Raw genomic sequence first — 22,602 nt, forward strand, 5'->3', positions numbered from 1 at the left:
TGACTCATATGTGACGCCGGTTCGCGAGGAAGCCCCCACCCCTCCTTCCAGAATTATTGCGGGCAGCTGCGTCTTTGAAGATTTTTTTTCTCCAATAAAGCACACACGACACACACGGACAGACACACACACGACACACGGACGCAGATGCGTCCAACGGATATAGTTATATGATCCCGGCCTTTGAACAACTCGGAAAACCGAGTGGATTTTCTCGATATAAGCCGAGGCAAAATTCATTCATCTCAGATCACCAGGGCTCAGGGCCCCCATCTCTCCGGGGCTCCGGCCCCCATCTCATCGCCGCCAATGAAGAAGCTCTTCCGTCATCCAGAATGACGATGTTCGCGGGGTAGCTACGTGCATCGACAAGCTGAGGTCTGCACCACCTAAGAAGAATCGCCACACTGAGCCGCCGAGCTGCGAGTGAAGCTGACGGAGATTCCAGCTATCATTCTCGTGAGAGAACAGACTCGTCATCCAGCAGTAGAGAGGCATCAGCGAGTGCCCGTATGAAGCTGGCAGCTGCACGAACAAAGGAAAGCACGGAGAAGAGAGAGTGACGAGCGACAACGAGAGCGAGCAACCTGGAGAAAAGGGCGGAAATTGCCAAACGACCAAGCGAGCAAAACAGAGAGCACGAAGCAGTGGAGAAAGCCTGATCGAACGCCGCGAGGAAGAGGACAGCGCCATCGAATGCGCCGTGTGTTTAATACACACACACAGATCAACCAGCACCAACGAGAACCGACTCGTCATCCAGCAGTGGAGAGTACGGCACCGCGCCGTCAGTCACACAGTACGGGTGCTGCGACAAGCGCCGCCAAGAGCCGCAGCACGGACCCAGCGGGCAAGCCTCTCCGCGAGCCGCAGCGAGCCGAAGTTCATCATCTCCCTGCGGAGAAAGTCGCGGCTGCAACCCGCACGGGCGAGAGGAATCTGCGAACCAGGGTCGTATCACCTCCCCCACTCACAACCTCCAGGAAGCACATACACACACACGCACACACCTACTTCCCGCGGGGCATGCAAGAATTTATCCAAGAGACAATCCACCTCTCTCACAATGGGACCAACCCTAGACAATCATCAGAAGACTAATTATAAAGTTTGAACACCAGCTGGCCGTAAGGAATCGTGGCCCTCTGAGTAATTAAGAATCCGTCGGTTATAAGAGTGTGAAGTTTTTCTTGCCTTTTTCGTTTCTCTTATCGCATAGACGACCAATAGATTCGTCGATGCAAACTAAAACTCTCGAAATCCTCATTGCGAATCGACACGTTACAGAGAGAGAATATCGTGTCAAACCTGTTTCTTTGTCAGTCTCGCCGAAGAATTAATTAAGGCAGAGCCAGATACGCCCTCAACCACCATTGTCTCAAACATTTCATTAACAGATATAATCTTGCCGACGAATCGATTAACGTATGCTACGCCTTCAGGGTACAATAAGTGCCTTTATTGCCCGTCATATGAATATCGTTGCATACTTGTTTTAAAACTCGGCCGGTCGCCGATTGTGCTCGATACATGGGAGAACTAATGAGATGTCTGTTGGAAAAGTAGAAATTACGGGTGTTAGAAGAGTGTTAGCCCTTCAGTTTCGTTAATTGCATAATCTCGCCAATGACTCTATTGACGTATAATTTTGCCTTTGCATGTTAGCGTATCACATGTTTGTTTAGAATAAAATTGTTAACACAGGAGTATCTCGAGTGTTTCTTTCCAAGTCCATACAAAACTGTCTTATTCATAAGAACTGTAACCTGCGATGAGAAAATAATTTGGAGACCTAACATAACATAAACACACTAAGATAATCAGTAAATGTTTAATCAATGATAATCGTTCTATCCTGATTGATATAACTCTGGATAACGAAGCTCAGCCTAATTATCATAACTGCACACATTAACTTAAACGCAAGCATTCGCATAAATTAATGCGATTATATCCGTGATTATCATAATTTATGCATATAATTACACACATTAACATAATTTATGCGATTTGCACATTTTTCGAAATTTCATTTATTTTTTATTATTTTTATCAAAATTTCATAATCCGGCATATACAACAGTTACTTTCTCTCTATGTATCTTGGTAATATGTTTGCTTATATGTCTGTCTATAGTTTTTCTGGTTAAAATTTTGTGTTGCTATTTCATTTATACCTGATGATGATTGCTTGTGTTGCAATCGAAACGTCGTGATTTTTATTTTTATTAATTTTAATTGTTTACCTACGTGACATTACCGAAAAAACCTAAGAATATGAATCCTTGCAGACACGAAAGCTTAAAATCTAGAATAACATATATAAATGAATTTTTTTTTAATCATCTTATTAATAATTTTTTTTATAAAATGTAAATAAATTTAAATAAAACCCAACGCGCGGTGGAAAATAAACTTACGCTTGCGCGCCAAAATTCGATTCTTTAGATCGCGCAAAGGAATCGAAGGTTGTAGATGTATTTAGAATCGGCCTATTCCCTTTTAATCGATACCACAAACACTCACCAGATATCGATTCTCGCCACACACTTCATGGTCATTCCCCCCCCCCCCACAAATACAAAAGTAATTTTTTTATTATTTTTTCATGGTGTACATTTTGCAAAGTACCCACATGGCAGATTTCAAGTTTGTTGCATGTCAGGAAGTACGCTAAACATTTTGAAAAAACAACACATTCACAAATGTTCCTTTTATATATAGACTAGCTTGACTACCTGGCTTCGCCCGGGACTTGAATTCACCACGCCCGGCCGCCTTTGTCTCCCCAGTGGCGATGTTCACACACCACATCAGTTACTCGTTTGAGGCTGAGTCCACCTAGGGGAAGCCCAGGACCAGTAAAAATAATCGTGGTGGCCGTGAGCGGGAATCGAACTCGGGTCGCCGGGTTCGAAGCGCAGCGTGCTCACCACACATCATCTCTAAAACACAGAAGTGAGATGGCTTTCTAAAGGTCGATCACTGGCCAGAGTTTTTGAGTTGCGAGAGCCACTCCAGAGACATCTTTTAGAAAAACAGTCAACACTGGCAGCACATTTCAGTGACACAGAATGAGTCGCAAAACTTGCTCACTTGTGTGACATTCAGCCTGCTCAACGTACTCAATGTGTCATTTCAGGGGAGATCGACAACTCTGTTCAATTCGGCAAATAAAGTGGCTGCATTCAACGCCAAACTGGAATTATGGGGGCGACGAGTGAACATTGGAACTTTTGACATGTTTCAAACACTAGCAGAGATTTTGAAAGAGACTGAGCCAGGGCCTTTCTCCCAGCTGGTGCATTAAAACCTATCTCAGCTTTTAAAAGAGTTTGAGCGTTACTTCCCAACCACAAAAGACCCCCGAACTGGGAAGGAATGGACCCGCAACCCATTTGTAAATAAGCCAGGTGAATCGACTTTGTCTGTGCTAGAAGAGGATCAACTGCTTGAGATCGCAAATGAAGGTGGCCTTAAAAGTATGTTTGAGACAACTTCAAATCTCGATACGTTCTGGATTAAAGTCAAGGCGGAATATCCTTAGATTGCCACAAAAGCACTGAAAAGCCTGCTTCCATTCCAACGTCCTATCTTTGTGAAGCAGGGTTTTCTGCAGTGACAGCAAAAAAAACGAGATTATGGAGTAGACTGGACATAGGCAACACACTTCGGGTGTCACCGTCTCCCATCACCCCCAGATGGGACCATCTAGTTACAGGAAAACAAGCTCAGGGCTCCCACTGATTCTGCATTATGGCGAGTTGTATAATTATTTCATATTACAATGTAATAATAATATAAATAAAGTGCACAATAAATATAATGTTCTTGAATCATCATGAAACCATCCTTGCACCCCCCCGCTCGGCCGTGAAAAAATCGTCTTCTTACTAATCGTGATAACACAAAGATTCTCGCTTTAACTTTTAATGATTATGTTTTAGTGTAATTCTATCAGGTCTCAGAATTCAGATCTCGCCGAAGGATACAGTTCTTATAATTAAGATCATTATGCATGAACTTAGGAAGGAACCACTCAGACACTTCTGTGTTAAGCAACTTTAATTTCTAAACAAAAACATAACACTCTAATATGCGAACTGTACTCCTGGAGATGTGCTCCTCATTGATCCGTACATTTAACCCTCAATGATTACGTTGTTAAACTGGGTAACAGAGCAATCGATTAATTCCTCAGAGTAACGCGAGCATAGGAAAAAGTCCTTAAAAATAATGTGACGATATTCATACGAACGGCAATAAAGAAACATGTCCCGAATGCAAAAGTAGACCTCAATTAATTCATTGGTAGATTGTGTAATTAACTAAATGTCTTGGAACAATGGTGTGCGGCAGTGTGCCTGCTTCAGCAAATGCGTATCAATTGGCTAAGGCTTCAATAAAATCGCGGGCAAGATTCTGTGATCAAAAGAAAGATTTCAACACAATAGCCTCCCTGTGAGTGTGTGGATTCGTAGCGTAGGTTTCTAAAAGTTTAGTTTCGTCAATTAATTCATCGGTACAGTTAAAATTAATGCTGCCCACTGCTGGATGAAGAGTCGGCACGACGCTCGACGTCGACGGTGCGCGATGATTCCGTCGTCAGATAGCGCCCGCAGCTCGTCTGCTAGTCGCCGTTCCTCACTCCTGTCTTGGTTCACAGATGGTGCTGGTCGGTGTGTGTAGGTCGAACCCACGGCGCTCTCCTCTTCCTCAAGGGCGGCTGGTCAGGCTCTTTCCCCTGCTGGATGAGCTGAGTCGGCACGATGCTTGTCTTTGAAGGTGCTCGACAGCGCTCGCCGCTCGTCCGCTGGCAGCTGACACCCTTGCTCGGTGGCGCTGCTGCGCTCTCTCTCCGGCTCCGTGCTCTCTGGCGATGCCTGGTTGCGCGTGCAGCTGGTTCTCTACGATGACGGCTTGATCAATAATTGGACTTTCACCCTTTCTCCCGGTTGATTGCTCGTCATTGCTCGACACTCTATCTCTCGGGCTGCAGCTGCTCGTGGGAGCTGGCACTCAGTGTAGAATAACTTTGAGCGATACTTCTTCTGTCAGCGCCGAGCTCGTACTCGGTGACCAATTGCTACTCAGCAAGCCTCTTCATCCTTGGTTGATTGCAGAATTCCCACCCCAGAGCTTGCTGCTTGCAGTAAGTAACTCTTTGTGTTGATTTCGTAGACTCGTGGCTTCTGCTGGTGCAGCTCGTTGACAATGTGCCAGTCACGGGGGCAGGTTCCCCGGAGCCTGCCGATCGCAGCTGCTCGAGGGAGCTGGAACTCACTCTCAAAACTTGTAAATTGTATTTGCACACCTCTTAAACAACTGTGAAAGCTTAGTACAATAAAACTTATCGCAATCCTTGACTTTGCAAGCGACTCAAAACATCAGGATAAATGTAGAATAAAACTCTCAGCGATACTCTGTCGGTCCATGCCGAACTCAGCACCGAGCATCACCTCGCCCCCTCTTCTCTGCGAGACACAATACCCATTGTTGATCTCGAGGCCATGCCCCGGAGTCTGCCCGTCACAGTACTCTCTGTCGCTTGTAGTCTTCTGTAACTTGCAGTAGTCTCGATGTATGGGTCGTGTCTCTGTCTTTACGTGAATTTCTCTCCCCTCGGATCACCGTGTGGTTAGTCATAGGAAACAACATATACATTGTCTTTGAAACTGATTGGTCCACACCAGAGACAGCTTTCTTTCGAGCCTAGTATCAAACGGTGTTAACCTAGAGGACTCCAAAAGGCGTGCTCTTCGAGTGTTTGTGATGAGATATAATACAACACTCCGAGTTGCTGAGGCGATTAAGCAAGCACCATATAAATGCTAATATTATTATAACATAGTGAATGCTTGGGAGCTTATTGGCTCTCGCTCCTAGTTAGAGATCTACCCCACTCACAGGTCCGCAAATACTGACCGCTCTTACTCTGCAGGTTGAACCTAAGAATGGAGTGTTCAACTTCACGTTCTTTTCAATAAAGGCCTGTGACAAATGTGAATCTATTGGAGCTGCATTGTCTCAAGCTTATACATCGACAGGTTCTCCATTTGACTTTGTATTGTCTAAGAAGTCCACCCACACCTCCACTTCCACAAACTGCTGGGAGTTGCCTCGCTCTGCCTCACAGTCAGAATTCTCCTCCTGCTTCACGTTGCCTCCATTGATGTGAAGGTCCGATTTTGGAGTTGAATGTTCATCTTCACATTTTACCTTCACTTCTTCGCTCTTCACTGTCACTTCTTCGCTCTTCACCTTCGCCTCTTCAAATTTCACCTTGATACATTTCATAGTGTCCAAGCTGGAATTTACTTCTGGTTCTTTTTTCAGGAGGGATGGGCTCATTGCAGCACTTTGACTTTCACAAGTCGATTTCAGACTACACTCCTCGGGGGTCTTCTGATGCCAGTGTGTTCTCTGGTGTGTATTAAGCTGTGTTGACTGTGCAAACGCCTTCCCGCACAAAGTGCACTTGAAGGGTTTCTCTGCGTGTATTCTCTGGTGTATTTTAAGATTAGACGAACTTGAAAATGCCTTCCCACACACAGTGCACTTAAAGGGTTTCTCTCCTGTGTGCGTTCTCTGGTGCATTTTAAGATTTGATGAACTGGAAAATGCCTTCCCACACACACTGCACGTAAAGGGTTTCTCTCCTGTGTGCGTTCTCTGGTGCATTTTAAAATAAAATGAACTTGAAAATGCCTTACAACACACACTGCACTTGAAGGGTTTCTCTCCTGTGTGTGTTCTCTGGTGTATTTTAAGATAAATTGAACTTGAAAATGCCTTCTCACACACACTGCACTTGAAGGGGTTCTCTCCTGTGTGTGTTCTCTGGTGGATTTTAAGATTAGATGACTGAAAATGCCATCTCACACACACTGCACTTGAAGGGTTTATCTCCTGTGTCTTCTCTGGTGTCTTTTAAGATGAAATGAACTTGAAAATGCCTTCCCACACAAAGTGCACTTGAAGGGTTTCTCTCCTGTGTGAGTTCTCTGGTGTTTTTTAATAGCAGATGAATCTGAAAATGCCTTCCCACACACAGTGCACTTGAAGGGTTTCTCTCCTGTGTGTGTTCTCTGGTGTTTTTTAAGATTAAATGAACTTGAAATTGCCTTCCCACATACAGTGCACTTGAAGAGTTTCTCTCCTGTGTGAGTTCTCTGGTGTTTTTTAAGAGCAGATGAATCTGAAAATGCCTTCCCACACACAGTGCACTTGAAGGGTTTCTCTCCCATTGGAGATCTCTGGTCCTGTGTAAAATTTCCAGTAGAATCCATGCTGTTTGCATACTGGTCCCATTGTTGTCTTTGTCTACCGAGCCGCGCTGAGTGCCTTTGCTCCATCAGACCAATTCTGCAGAGGAAGCATCAAAAGAAGCATCAGCTGCAGACAGAAAAAAATGTCCACACCATCTTTATCAGTATCGAGGCACAGAGGAATGAATATATACACAGTCACACATGACTTACACGTCTATATTTATTCATATATTCAGGATTATCCCCAATTCATCACACCGGCTGTTAAGGCACACAATGAGAGGGCAAAAGGTTATAAATATGCCTGGAAGCACTAGTATCTTCAAAATAAATGTTAACCCAAAACACCAAGCACACAATTTCGGCAGCCTGGCTGCAAAAGTAGTATTTATACAAGCAAAATTCAGCTAACATAGCAAAGGCTGTTGGGAATAATACTATTTGTATTATGCAGAAATGCATAAATAAATGTTCAATCGTGACTTTAGAGGTGTGAAGTCAGGCTCAGATTTGCTTGAATGCTTGGATGAACAGATCTAACTTCAGCAGCATATGTGCTGTTAATTTCCTGTTTCCATTCTTCCAAAAAGTTCCAGAGGGGAACTAAAATAAACGATTGTTTTGATTTAACCTCCATGTTCAATAGTTAATATAATTTACTGCAAATACAAACTTGACACTGTCACACACTGGCATGGTAAAAAGTGGTGGTGTGTCCAGAACCATGCCTGGCCGCCTTCATCGGCTCAGTATTGACGCTTCCTCCCTTCACCATGTAATTAATTTAATGTCAATCAACATAGCAGAGGCCCACAAGCAGTTCAGCTTTCACTTTTCAATCATGTTTGCTGTCGGTGATAATCAAACTAATTGTTGAGTTCATAATGCAGTGAAATAACTGCACCACAGCTCCCCACAAAGATAAACTCTTAAATACACATACATTTCACATGCATCATTAACATATATAAACAAAAATCCAACATTCATGACGAATTGCAAGTAACCTTATCCCAGTGCTAATGCCATGATAGGTGCAATTTAAGGCCATGTAAGTGTGGATTCCTTGTCAGCAGGTAATGGGAATGATCCAGGTGTCAAGGGATGACTGACAGATGAACCAGCTGTGCTCCACACTGTCTTGCTGGGTTTTAGGAACCCAGCGTTCCACCTATTCATGTGGGCGTCGCTCTTCCGACCTCATCGTTGTTGCAGAGAAAATATCTATTAACTACCCTGCAGCATACCTCACGGACCTCCTCCACAGAGGCCAATCTTGACACTGCCGGCAGAGGTGATCGGCAGGTCCGATCACCTCTACATCCTCCAATCTCTTCTCTGGCCAATGCCATGCCTGTTCAGCCCCTAATATCTGGACAAACAAAAGATGCTTGAGCATGCAGTGTCTGGGAATGCGGGATTCATGACCAAACAAATGCAGCCTCGCCTGCGAAAGAGACTCCAGATTATATTCTATATTGACATCTTCAGGATCTGTAAGCTTCTAATACAAAATAAGTCTGGTTGGATAGAGGATGAATCATAGGCAGGACAGCCTTCATGGTATAAGCCAGCAGAGATGGTAATTTAAATAAGTTCATATTCTGCATCCACATAGTAATATCTGTGGCCAAGAAGAATCACAGCTTTATTCGTTAGTTTCTAAAATGCTTGTCCTGGTGAGGGTCGCGGTGGCAGCATGCTGAAAAGGGCAGTCCAGGCCTCCCTTTCCCTGGCGACAGACTCTAGCTCAGTGGTCGGGAACCTATGGCTCGCGAGCCATATATGGCTCTTCCAGTGACGGCATATGGCTCCCAGACAATTTTGAGTTGAAAAAATAAAAATAAATCAGTTTGGAACTGATTTTTAAATACTTGTGATATTGCTTAATAATACTGTGTCATTTTAAAGTAAACAGAAATTAGTTTTGAAGATAAATTTCACGGGTCACGCCTGCATGAAGCTCAACCTCACCACGTATGAACCAGAGGCCATCAGCAAAACCATACAGCACCAGAAGTCGCATTACAAGTAAGACATATTTAATTTATTATACGTTAAAAATACTATATGGCTCTCAATGAAATATATTTAGAAATATTTGGCTTTTATGGCTCTCCCAGTCAAAAAGGTTCCCGACCCCTGCTCTAGCTCATCCTGGGGAATTCCCAAGCATTCCCAGGCCAGCCGAGCGACATAGTCCCGCCAGCGTGTCCTGGGCCAGCCCTGGGGTCTTCGACCCAGTGGGACGTGTCTGGTAGAGATCCAGGGGAAGTCTATTGGGGGGCATCCTTACATATATTCTATATTGATATCACCGCTAGAGGCAGGCAATCAGGTGTGAAAAACAGCAAGAAAATTTTCAAGAATTTTCCAAAAATGTCTTGCTGTTTTTTCACACCTAAAGTCATGTAGAAGAAAAACAATAAAAAAACTTAAAAAATTCTCACGACGTTTCGACTGCAACACGAGCAATCAGGTGTGAATTAACACAGCAAGAAAATTTTCCAAAAATTTCCAAAAAATTCTTGCTGTTTTTCACACCGAAAGTCACGTAGAAGAAAAACAATAAAATACAAAAAATTCTCACGTTTCGACTGCAACACGAGCAATCATCGTCAGCTGTGAAAAGCACAGTAAGACAATTTTCCAAAATCTAGAAAAATTTTCTTGCTGTTTTTCACACCTAAAGTCGTGTAGAAGAAAAACAATAAAATAAAAATTCTCACGTTTCGACTGCAACACGAGCAATCAACGTCCGGTGTGAAATCCACAGCAAGAAATTGTATTACTTTATTATTTCCCTTCTACGTGACTTTACCGAAAGAACCACTAATATCTTAACACCTGTTTCAGTTGCCAGAAAAGGGGAAAAACCTCTTCTTATATGTTGCTACTGGCAAAGGAGGTCCTATGAAGTAGTGAGCCAGATGAATTAAACTTAAGCAGAGGATTAAAGCCAATGCAATCAGGCGAGGGCAGGAGGCAAGGCCCCGCGTGGCTAGACCCGCGTTGTAATGTTCCAACATGGACATCAATTCCATACTCGCTGCTACTCAATTGATATCCCTACGAGAGAGAGACGGAGAGAGGCTCTACCTGGGTAAACAACAACCATCACGACAACAACAACCACGATGTTAACTTCTCACCTCGGATCTGTGAGAGCACGCGCGGTGCAGCAGCTTCCCGCTATAAAGTGACGTCACGCGGCAACAAGCGGTGACATGACGTCACTGGCGGGCTTGAACACAATCTCCTCCCCCATCGAGCGGCGGTGTAACTGAATAAATTATGTTAATGAGACGGTCTCATGTGTAATGATGAGGCGTGGATGTTGAACTTGTCGCAATGAAATAGCGATATTTATGAATAAATTGTGTTAATTAACCGCCAGTTGATAGTTTCAGTTTCATTTATGAGGTACTAGCGGGAAGCATCCGGCGTTGCCCGGGGGAAACATTTATTGAAAAACTTCTCAAAAAACTTAAAAACATAACATATACAAATGAAAAAAACAAATTGATTTTCATCTTATTCATGAAATTAATACAAATTTTAATAAAATTTTAATCAATTTAAATAAAACCCAACGCACGGTGGAAAATAAACTTGCGGCTTGCCCGTCAAGATTTGATTCTTTAGATCGCGCAAAGGAATCGAAGGTTGTAAATGTATTTAGAATCGGCTTATTCCGTTTGATCGATACCACAAACGCTCAGCAGATATCGATTCATGCCACACACTTCATGGTCATTCCGCCACCCCCCCCCCCCCCCCCCAAAATACAAAAGTGTATTTTTATGATTTTTGCATGGTGTACATTTTGCAAAGTACTCACATGGCAAATTTCAAGTTTGTTGCATGTCGGGAAGTACGCTAAACATTTTGAACACAACACATTCACACATTTTCCTTTTATATATAGAAGACTAGCTTGACTACCCGGCTTTGCCCGGGATTTGGATTCACCACGCCCGGCCGCCTTTGTCTCCCCAGTGGCGATGTTCACACACCACATCAGTTACTCGTTTGAGGCTGAGTCGACCTAGGGGAAGCCCAGGACCAGTAAAAATAATCGTGGTGGCCGTGAGCGGGAATCAAAATCGGGTCGCCGGGTTCGGAGCGCAGCACGCTCACCACACATCATCTCTAAAACACAGAAGTGAGATGGCTTTCTAAAGGCCAGAGTTTTTGAGTTGCGAGAACCACTCCTGAGATATCTTTTAGAAAAACAGTCAACACTGGCAACACATTTCAGTGACACAGAATGGGTCGCAAAACTTGCTCACTTGTGACATATTCAGCCTGCTCAACGTACTCAATCTGTAATTTCAGAGGAGATCGACAACTCTGTTCAATTCGGCAGATAAAGTGGCTGCATTCAAAGCCAAACTGGAATTATGGGGGCGACGAGTGAACATTGGAACTTTTGACATGTTTCAAACACTAGCAGAGATTTTGAAAGAGACTGAGCCAGGGCCTTTCTCCCAGCTGGTGCATTAAAACCTATCTCAGCTTTTAAAAGAGTTTGAGCATTACTTCCCAACCACAAAAGACCCCCGAACTGGGAAGGAATGGATCTGCGACCCATTTGTGAACAAGCCAGGTGAATCGACTTTGTCTGTGTAGGGGTGTTACGGAGGAGCTGTATGTGTAGGGGTGTTAGAGAGAGAGCCGTTATGCATGGCAGCTTATGGGAAACAAACACAGTGGGCGGGGCTACGTGAGTGCACGGGGGGGGTGCTCTCAACGACGTCCGCACCAGGCAGCCCGGGGCCCCACCCCTCAGCGGGGGTGGAGTATAAAGGGGGATGTGTCAGAGGGCTCGGGGCAGAATGTTTAGGTAAACTCTTGAAGACCGAAAACTGCCTAGCTAGAGCCCTGGACTCCCCTGGGACGCCGCCCTTGTCAGGGCCGCGCAGGACCGAGCCAGCGGCGTGGTCCCGTGAACCAGAGCCAGGACTCTGGGACTCCGGGTACCGTAGCCCGACTGACCAGTGTCGGGCCAGACAGCCTCCCCTAGCCCAGTATTTGGAGGATTAGGAGGCAGGCTAGGGGTAGCTAGCCGTGTGTTCCCAGCTATCCGGGTGAGGGGGCCGATACCCCCTCCAGTACTGTATGTCCCCAGTGACTGTTGTGAAATAAATACGTGTGCCTCTACTCGGGTGTCCACGCGTCCTCAACGGTACTACATCTGTGCTAGAAGAGGATCAACTGCTTGAGATCGCAAATGAAGGTGGCCTTAAAAGTATGTTTGAGACAACTTCAAATCTCGATACGTTCTGGATTGAAGTCAAGGCGGGATATCCTAATATTGTCACAAAAGCACTGAAAAGCCTGCTTCCATTTCCAACATCCTATCTTTGTGAAGCAGGGTTTTCTGCAGTGACAGCAACCAAAACGAGTTTATGGAGTAGACTGGACATAGGCAACACGTATCAGGTGTTATTTCATATTACAATGTAATAAAAATATAAATAAAGTGCACAATAAATATATTGCGTTTGAATCATCATGTAACCCCCCCCCCCCCGCCCGTGAAAAAATTACTAATCGTTAAAATACAAAGATTCTCGCTGATTATGTTTTAGTGTAATTCTATCAGGTCTCAGAATTCAGATCTCGCCGAAGGGAACAGTTCTTATAATTAAGATCATTATGCATGAACTTAGGAAGGAACCACTCAGACCCTTCTTTGTTCAGCAACTTTAATTCATAAACAAAAATATAACACTCTAATATGCGAACTCTTATGCTTGTGTAATGCGAGCAAGGATTGAGGGGGGGCAGAGTCTGGGTCACGTGAGGAGAGGGAGGAGTTAGGGTCACGTGGGGGAGAGGATTTAGGGAGAGAACCGGAAGGGGAACGGGGAGTTGAGACGGAGTTAAACGGGAGGAGGCCACGCTGGGCAATACGGGGAGAGTGGTGCGGTCGCCACGCGGTGGGAGACGTCGGCACCGTCAGCCATCGGTGTCAGGACGCAGAGGGCTAGCGAGCGGTGGAAGGCTAGCTGCAGAGCGGAGCAGCAGTGAAGCTGCAGACGGAGCAGCGGTGTGGCTGCAGGGCGGAGCAGCAGTGAGGCTGCAGAACGAGCAGCAGAGTGGCTGTGGAGTGATCGTCGGGAGAGACGCGGGCCTGAACGAGATTCTACGAACCCAAATAAAGGACAACGGAGATCGACATTGAGAAAGAGTCCTTTATTACACTTGGAATTGTGAACACAGTACTCCTGGAGATGTGCTCCTCATTGATCCGTACATTTAACCCTCAATGATTACGTTGTTAAACTGGGTAACAGAGGAATCGGTTCATTTCTCAGAGTAACGCGAGCATATACGGCGATAGGAAAAAGTCCTTAAAATAAATGTGACGATATTCATACGAACGGCAATAAAGAAACATGTCCCGAAGGCAAAAGTAGACCTCAATGAATTCATTGGTAGATTATGTAATTAACTAAATGTCTCGGAACAATGGTGTGCGGCAGTGTGCCTGCTTCAGCAAATGCTTATCAATTGGCCAAGGCTTCAATAAATTCGCGGGCAAGATTCTGTGATGAAAAGAAAGATTTCAACACAATAGTCTCCCTGTGAGTGTGTGGATTCGTAACATAGGTTTCTAAACGTTAAGTTTCGTCAATTAATTCATCGGTACAGTTAAAATTAACAAAAGAACGACTAAAATACCTCTCAACGACCGTATCCATGTGACTCAATGGGCAGCAATGTTCTTCATTATCAGCTAATAGTTGACGCACTCTCATCATTCTTCTTATTGTAATAAAGGACTTTCACTGTGTCTGTCTCCGTTGTCCTTTAATTGGATTCTTACAACTTTGCCCCACACGGCCCTCGCTCAGAGCCTTCTCCGTTTCCCGAAGCAGCTCCGCTGCTGGCTCTCCTCTCAGCCTCTCCGCCTCTCCGCCTTTATGCAGTCTCTCAGCTGCTCTCTCTGCAGCTCCACCGCTGCTCTGGTTCCCCCGTGCCCGGACACCGCTGGCCAACGGTGCCGAGTCCCGTCCTGTGACGATCGCGCCACTCTCCACCCTCTGCCCTGCATGGCCTCCTCCCGTCTTTATTCTTACACTCTCCCCCCGTCTCTTCCGGTTCCCGCCCTTAAGAGCTTTCCCTTCTCCCCCACGTGACCTAACCCCTCCCCCCGTTACGTCATATCCGCGAGGCCGTTTACGCCCGCATTACATTATTAGTCCCGGTATGTGCGGTATGTGTGTGTTTGGTGGTTTTGTCTCATTGATCAATTCTTTGCGTCAAGCAGACGCTGGGTGATACGTGGTGAGTATGTGTGGGGGAGGGTCATACACACAGCTTCCTCGCTCTCTCTCGCTCGGCGGCAGCTGGAGCTGCTGCCCACTGCTGGATAAAGAGTCGGCACGACGCTCGCCGTCGGCGGCGCGCGATGATGCCGTCGTCAGATAGCGCCCGCAGCTCGTCTGCTGGTCGCCGTTCCTCACTCTTGTCTTGGTTCACAGCTGGTGCTGGTCGGTGTGTGTGGGTCAGGCTCTTTCCTCTGCTGAATGAGCTGAGTTGGCACGATGCTTGTCTTTGAAGGTGCTCGACAGCGCTCGCCGCTCGTCCGCTGGCAGCTGACACCCTTGCTCAGTGGCGCTGCTGCGCTCTTTCTCCAGCTCCGTGCTCTCTGGCGATGCCTGGTTGCGCGTGCAGCTGGTTCTCTGCGATGCTGGCTTGGTCGATGCTTGGGCTTCCACCCTTTCTCCCGGTTTATTGCTCGTCGTTGCTCGTCACTCTATCTCTCGGGCTTGTTGTATGTGTTGGGTTATGAAATTTTGATAAAAATAATACAAATTAATAATTTTCCGAAAAATGCGCAAATCGCATTAATTATGTTAATGTGTGTATTAACATGCATAAATTATGATAATGCGTGTAATTATATGCATAAATTATGATAATCGTAGTAATTTATGCGGATGCTTGCGATTATGTTAATGTGTGCAGTTGTGATAATCAAGCTTAGCTTCGTTTATCCAGTGTTATATCAATCAGGATAACACGATTATCATCGATTAAACGTTTACCGATTATCTTAGTGTGTTTATGTTATTTAGGTCTCCATTTTCATATCTCATCGCAGGTAACAGCTCTTATGAATGAGATAGTTTTGCATGGACTTGGAAAGAAGCACTCGAACAGTTGGTGTTAAGCAATTTTAATTCTAAACAAACATATGACACTCTCTTATCCGAAAACAAGAATACGTCAATAAATTCATGGACAAGATTATGTAGTAACAAAAATGAATGACAAAAACTTATGCATGTACGAGATTATGCAATTACCTAATATGAATGACTAAAAATACTTCTTCATTGGCGTGATTATGCAGTTAACGAAAATGAATGACTAAAACATTTCTTATTCATGTAACTTGACGGCAGAACTGCTTTGCACGATCAGTTGATATTGAACGCACCACCTCGAAATGGCAACCCTTTTTGAAACGCAAAGATAATTTTTTTTTAAAGTCTTATTCGTGTGCGTGCTGTGTGTGCGTTGTCCCCTTGTAATATTAATTAATTCTTAGAGCCGGGAGTTGTGTCGTTAGCTTGTGTGGTGTAGGAGGATACAAACAGCGGCCAGAAGTTTTCTCTGGGTTGGGCGTGGCCGCCGCGAGCCCCTGCGTGTCTCTGCTTGTGCGCTCTCTCTCCCTCCACTGCTGGATGACGAGTTGGCACGATGCTGTCCTTGAAGATGCTCGGTCGCTCGTGTCGCTCGGTGGCGCTGGGTGTCGCTCGGTGTCGCTCGGTGTCGCTCGTTGTCGCTCGGTGGCGCTCGATGGCGCTCGCGCTCTCTTGGTGGCAGCCCCCGGCTTCTCCACTGCTCGATTGATTGTTGAGTCGGCACGATGCTCGCCGTCGCTCTGGACGTCTTGTGTGTTCACACTGGTCGTTGGTCGGTGTGCCCTCAGGCACACGGCGCATTCGATGGCGCGGTCCTCTCCCTCACAGCCGTTTGACCAGGCTTTCTCCACTGCTTCGCGCTCTCTGCTTTGCTCGCTTGGTCGACGCTTGGCGATCTCCGCCCTTTTACAGGTTGATTGCTTGTCGTCACTCGTCACTCTCTCTGCTCCGTGCTTCCCTTGTTCGTGCAGCTGCCAGCTTCACTCGCACTTAACTTCGTTCTGCGAGAAGTGACACCTGCTATCGGCATCGGTGTTTCGTTTCCTCACGACGCTTCGCCAGCCGGAGCACGGCTGAAACCCAGCCCCGACCCAGGTTGAACTCAGACTTCTGCGACTCGAACGACCCCTCCTCGTTCCATCTCTCCTCGAGGCACGATTTGCCCCAGCTCTCTTGCGAGCCCTGTCGCAACGCTGCGTCGCAAGCCGAGTTGCGAGACTGAGCACGACTCGACCCAGACTGCTCTCAGGCTGCCACTTTAACGATCTCTCGTCGTCCCATCTCTTCTCGAGGCACGACTGCCACAGCTCCCTTGCGTGCCCCGTCGCAACGCTGAGCTCGACTCGGACTGACTGTGTTATGTGCTGTGCCTAACTCAAAACGTGACTCCCCTCTCCTCTCTCCGCGTCTCTTGCGAGAGAAAACAAACAACAAAACAGATGTCTTTGGAATGTCAGGCACCGATTCCCCCCTGTGACCTTTTTGCTCCCTCCTTGCTTGCCCTGCGTGGGTCATTCTGAGGTCAGACACCGCTGGAAGACAAAGGTGGTCGAGGAGATGTATGCGATACATTTATGTGGTCCTGTGTGTTACATTTATTCTTGAATTATATTTTATGAGTTCCTTCGGTCTTAGTATCGTGGTTATCATTCGTCTATGTTTAATGAATATTCGTAATGGTCCTCGTCACATTATTATTTTGGGGCTTCGCCAAGTTTAGTTCTCCAGAGATTGGTGTTTATTCTGAGTTATATTTTAATGTCCTGAGGTTAAATGTAACTATGTTTTCACTTAAGCTTTCTGGAATTCGTACTCTTTAGTTTTTCGGAAGGTCGTGTAGATAGGAAACATATAATTCTAAATAATATGTATGCGGTGAATACGAGTAATATAAGATAATTACTAATAAAAAAAAACCTATGGTTTGTTGGTTAATTCTCTTTGTTAAGTTCTCCAGATGTCTTGGGAGGTTAATACATACATCTTTTTGTCCATCTGGATGTCTATGACCTCTTTGTGACCGACTTCTTACCAGTTTAATGGCCGTTTCACAGATTCCTGGTGTGTTTGTAGTGGGTTGTTTTCATTATTTAATTAAAAAAGTATATATAGATATAAAAAAAAATATATATTTTTTCTTAATTATTCTTAATATTAATAACGGAAAACAGGGCATAGATACAACAGTCCGCCCTTTTGAAAATTATCAGGGGTTGATTCGGCCACTGGCGAATTTTCAAACAAAGTAAATGCCCTGGTTTTTTTTGTTATAAATCCATCAGCCGCCCTCACTCTCGGCAGTTATTTCTCACAACGTGCGCGCATGTATCACAATCTTAACATGGTTACATTTGAAATAAGCAAAGAAATAAAACAAAAGTTTAACATCAACACCACAAGTTACATTGATTCTCATACATCATAACTCCGACGAATTAAGCAAAGAAAATAACAACACGTTAAACATCGATATCACCAGTTACATGGTTCTCATACATCATAACTCCGACGAATATTCATTTTTGTTTTTGTTAAATCCTGGGAAACGCTAGGTAGCGGTTTCGAACGCATTTATGCGTTACCTTCCTCATGTTGGCTGGTTTACCACTTATCACTTTGATAATTCGATCACGGTTTTCGGGTTCGTTTTTGTAGTTTCCTCTCTCACTCTCTCGCGTCGTGGGAGTGTGGGGTGAAAAATTGTGCTGTACATAATCAGAATTCGCGCACACAACCCACTTTGACACTTGGTTCGTGGCATTCGCTCTCTCTGCGATTACATGCACATTTGCCGAGTCAGTGTGTCGATTTAATTCTGTGTCTCGTAATGTTGCCCTCTTTGTTTTTACGATTGTGTTAGATTTCAACACCATTCCCGATATGTCATGAACATTCGTCTCCATTTCAGCACTCCGATCCGCATAAATTTTGGTTTCCCTTGGATATTTTTCATTCAAAGGCTCACGCCTGCACTCCTCAGGGCGTGTCCCTGCTGTCTGTTTTTGTCTCTGCTGTCTGTTATCTACTGTCCGATCACACTTCCATTCAGCCCTGTCCTTGCATTCGATTTGTGCGTCATTTACGGGAACACTGTCCGCGTTTTTGCCCGCCCTGTCACTTGCAGCCTGCTTGTATTTCCCATTAAGCTCAGGGTTTAACAAAACCTCGGCGGGTGGGGCGCGTGTTGGCCGCTCGCTCGCACTCACTGTGGGTGGTTCATCATGTATTTGGACCGCATTCTGTGTTATTCTTCTATTCCCTCCTGGTATAGCCGGTGGAGGAATTGGTCGTAATTGGACTGATTGTGTTTGACCTCCCATCCTGCGATTCTCGTACATTTTTGGCCCAGTGTTACTCCCATTTGGGTGCCAAATTTTTCCTGGATTGTTACTTTGCCATTTTTGTGGGTAATTTTGACCTTGCGTGTGTCGTGGCATGGGGTGTTGATATGGTTCTGTTCTGAACCTCTCCCTCCTACGATTCTCGTACATTTTTGGCCCAGTGTTTTTCCCATTTGGGTGCCAAATTTTTCCTGGATTGTTACTTCGCCATCTTTGTGGGTAATTTTGACCTTGCGTATGTCGGGGCATGGGGTGTTGATATGATTCTGCCCTTAGCCTCCACATTCTGTGATTCTCCTGAATGTTCGCATCCATACCTCCACAGTCTGTGTACCTTCCCGCTGGATGGTTATCTCGCCATCTTAATGTGCAACTTTGGCCTCGTGTGTGTCGTGGCATGGGGTGTTGGTATGGTTCTGTTCTGAACCTCCCCCTCCTGCGATTCTCCTGAATGTTTGGCTTTGTGCCGCTCTCATTCTCGTGCCAACCTCTCTCTGGTTTATTTTGCCACAGGTGCGTGTGTGTTTGCTCCTCTAGGCATTGTGGGACTGCTCGGTGATTTTTATTCCTCTCTGAGAGGCTGGGTTCCTTATCCCTCTCCCTGTGTTCTGGATCCGAATTACGATTCTTAGCTCTGTATAACCATGCCATGTACGCCTTGCTCTCTATGCGGCGTAAGGATGCGGTTTCTGGATTCAAAACCATTCTCACCCTTTCTGTAATCTCTGGGCTCAAGGATTAAAAAAACATAATTTTGAACATTTTATCTCCTTCGTGGTATTGATTCACATCGCCTGCGTAATACGCTCTTTTAAATTGTACGAGGTAGTCACGTGGATCTTGGTCCATGCCCTGGGTCATCGATTTTACAGCATAAAACCCCTCAGTGAGTGTCGAATATTCTCCAAACTTCCGAATCACTGCCAGGCTCAGTTGTTTAAAATCATTTCTAACCTTGTGTGGTAGTGACTTTACCCATGGGATAGATTCTTTATGTAAGCTCCGTTTCAACAAACTCGCTTTTTCATCCCGTCTCCTCAGCCCTCTAATCATTGCCTCCTCTTCTACTGTTGCGATATGGGTGTGTATATTCATGGATTTATTGTGTGGGTCAAAATCGGGAATTCTGACTAGAGCCTTGTCCATCAATTTAAGGGTTTTACTGTTGAATAAGTATTCCGAAAGTTGATCGCCGTCAGCGTCATCATAAAACAAGTTATCATCAGGCAATCTGTCACTTTGGTCTGTGCTGTGTCGCTCGTGTTTCAGCGGCGTGCATTTTTTGTGTGCGCGCCCAGTGCTGTGTCGCTCGTGTTGCCATTTCCCTTCAGTTTTTGCCTCTGCTCTCAGTGGAGCATGTCCTGTCGACTTTACTTCAACATTTTGCCTCCCTCTATCTGTGAAGTTGTCAGTCTCACATGTTTTTGTTTGCATATGTATCTCTCCATCCCTTCTCTCGAATTGTGAGGGTTTCCCTTTGTCAAGGATTTTTTGTTCGATATCCATAATTTTTGTGCGATCAGTCCCTGGACTCTGTCCACGTACCCAAGAGTGTGATTTACTGTTACTTCCATATTTATTCTGTGGATCAACGTCTGTGAGTTTCGCTGGTGTCGCGAACACTGATTTCTCCTCCCTTACGATGGTGTGAGGACATTTTTCCTCGTTTATTAGAGACGATTTCTCTCCTGTTTCCTTTCCGAATTTTTCCTCATTCCACAATCCCTGTCTGTATGCCTGTGTGAAAAGGAATGAGTCCTGTCCTGCCTTCTCTGCAGTTTTTGCATCGTGTTCGCCTTCGTTACATTTTATCCACTCAATTAGTTTCCCCCGAGGTGTGTTCGTGTTATCGATACAGCTCCCTTCCCATATGTCTCTCTGACTGTACTGCTTTGTAACAGATCGATCGGTACGTTTTAATACGAGTTCCCAGTACACCGTAATCCATTCAAAAATTATTCTTAATCCTAGCATCTCATGTGGCAGGAGTTACTTTGACCTTTCTTTCAGAGTGCATATAAAACAATTATCTCACAGAGTGTAGTCAGTTTGACTCGAGCTGTTCTGTTGTTTTCCGATTCAGAGTGCGTACCTCTAACACCATTTATCACAGGATGCAATCGGTTTGATACGATATTATCTTAATTCGTCTGTCTTTTTTTTTCAACCTGCTATTCTGGGTTTTGACCTTAGAGGGCGTTTTTTTTGTTTTACGCCCGTTTACAATCACCATGCAATGTTCGATCACGATATTCTAGTTAACACGTATGTGATTCATTCCTTCATCCATGCAAAACACTGTCTGCGAGAGATCCCGGACGATGCCACCCATTATGTTGCATGTGTTGGGTTATGAAATTTTGATAAAAATAATAAAAATTAATAATTTTCCGAAAAATGTGCAAATCGCATTAATTATGTTAATGTGTGTATTCACATGCATAAATTATTATAATGCGTGTAATTATACGCATAAATTATGATAATCGTAGTAATTTATGCAGATGCTTGCGATTATGTTAATGTGTGCAGTTGTAATAATTAAGCTTAGCTTCGTTTATCCAGTGTTATATCAATCAGGATAACACGATTATCATCGATTAAACGTTTACCGATTATCTTAGTGTGTTTATGTTATTTAGGTCTCCATTTTCATATCTCATCGCAGGTAACAGCTCTTATGAATAAGATAGTTTTGCATGGACTTGGAAAGAAGCACTCAAACAGTTGGTGTTAAGCAATTTTAATTCTAAACAAACATATGACACTCTCTTATCCGAAAACAAGTATATGTCAATAAATTCATGGACAAGATTATGCAGTAACGAAAATGAATGACAAAAACTTATGCATGTACGAGATTATGCAATTACCTAATATGAATGACTAAAAATACTTCTTCATTGGCGTGATTATGCAGTTAACGAAAATGAATGACTAAAACATTTCTTATTCATGTAACTCGACGGCAGCACTGCTTTGCACGATCAGTTGATATTGAACGCACCACCTCGAAATGGCAACCCTTTTTGAAACGCAAAGATAATTTTTTTTAAAGTCTTATTCGTGTGCGTGCTGTGTGTGCGTTGTCCCCTTGTAATATTAATTAATTCTTAGAGCCGCTAGTTGTGTCGTTAGCTTGTGTGGTGTAGGAGGATACAAACAGCGGCCAGAAGTTTTCTCTGGGTTGGGCGTGGCCGCCGCGAGCCCCTGCGTGTCTCTGCTTGTGCGCTCTCTCTCCCTCCACTGCTGGATGACGAGTTGGCACGATGCTGTCCTTGAAGATGCTCGGTCGCTCGTGTCGCTCGGTGGCGCTGGGTGTTGCTCGGTGTCGCTCGTTGTCGCTCGGTGGCGCTCGATGGCGCTCGCGCTCTCTTGGTGGCAGCCCCCGGCTTCTCCACTGCTCGATTGATTGTTGAGTCGGCACGATGCTCGCCGTCGCTCTGGACGTCTTGTGTGTTCACACTGGTCGTTGGTCGGTGTGCCCTCAGGCACACGGCGCATTCGATGGCGCGGTCCTCTCCCTCACAGCCGTTTGACCAGGCTTTCTCCACTGCTTCGTGCTCTCTGCTTTGCTCGCTTGGTCGACGCTTGGCGATCTCCGCCCTTTTACAGGTTGATTGCTTGTCGTCACTCGTCACTCTCTCTGCTCCGTGCTTCCCTTGTTCGTGCAGCTGCCAGCTTCACTCGCACTTAACTTCGTTCTGCGAGAAGCGACACCTGCTATCGGCATCGGTGTTTCGTTTCCTCACGACGCTCCGCCAGCCGGAGCACGGCTGAAACCCAGCCCCGACCCAGGTTGAACTCAGACTTCTGCGACTCGAACGA

At 45.1% G+C, this 22,602-nt stretch overlaps 3 protein-coding genes across 3 annotated transcripts in view; all 3 read right to left on the reverse strand.

Annotated features, from left to right (window-relative positions):
• LOC144738423 (uncharacterized) overlaps positions 1–22,602 on the reverse strand; it is a 176,377-nt gene that overhangs the window by 52,647 nt on the left and 101,128 nt on the right. The window lies entirely within an intron of this gene.
• LOC144738388 (uncharacterized) overlaps positions 4,051–22,602 on the reverse strand; it is an 85,045-nt gene continuing 66,493 nt past the window's right edge. Inside the window, exon 9 of the mRNA XM_078621425.1 lies at positions 4,051–6,261. Within this exon, the coding sequence (XP_078477551.1) occupies positions 6,034–6,261 (228 nt within the window). The 3' untranslated portion in view covers positions 4,051–6,033. The remainder of the gene's footprint in view (positions 6,262–22,602) is intronic.
• LOC144738424 (uncharacterized) lies at positions 6,328–10,658 on the reverse strand. Its single transcript, XM_078621455.1, has 2 exons — positions 10,424–10,658; positions 6,328–7,365 (listed from the first exon to the last, which is right to left on the reverse strand). The coding sequence occupies exon 2, from the start codon at positions 7,353–7,355 to the stop codon at positions 6,903–6,905; it is 453 nt and encodes a 150-aa protein (XP_078477581.1). The 5' UTR covers positions 7,356–7,365; positions 10,424–10,658; the 3' UTR covers positions 6,328–6,902.

Source organism: Lampetra planeri, chromosome 82, assembly GCF_965212315.1.
Source record: "Lampetra planeri chromosome 82, kcLamPlan1.2.h2, whole genome shotgun sequence".
Taxonomy (NCBI): Eukaryota; Metazoa; Chordata; class Hyperoartia; order Petromyzontiformes; family Petromyzontidae; genus Lampetra; species Lampetra planeri.

Coding starts and splice junctions, on each gene's coding strand:
- LOC144738424 (XM_078621455.1), bottom strand. CDS start 7,355: ATGGAGCAAAGGCACTCAGCGCGGCTCGGTAGACAAAGACAACAATGG.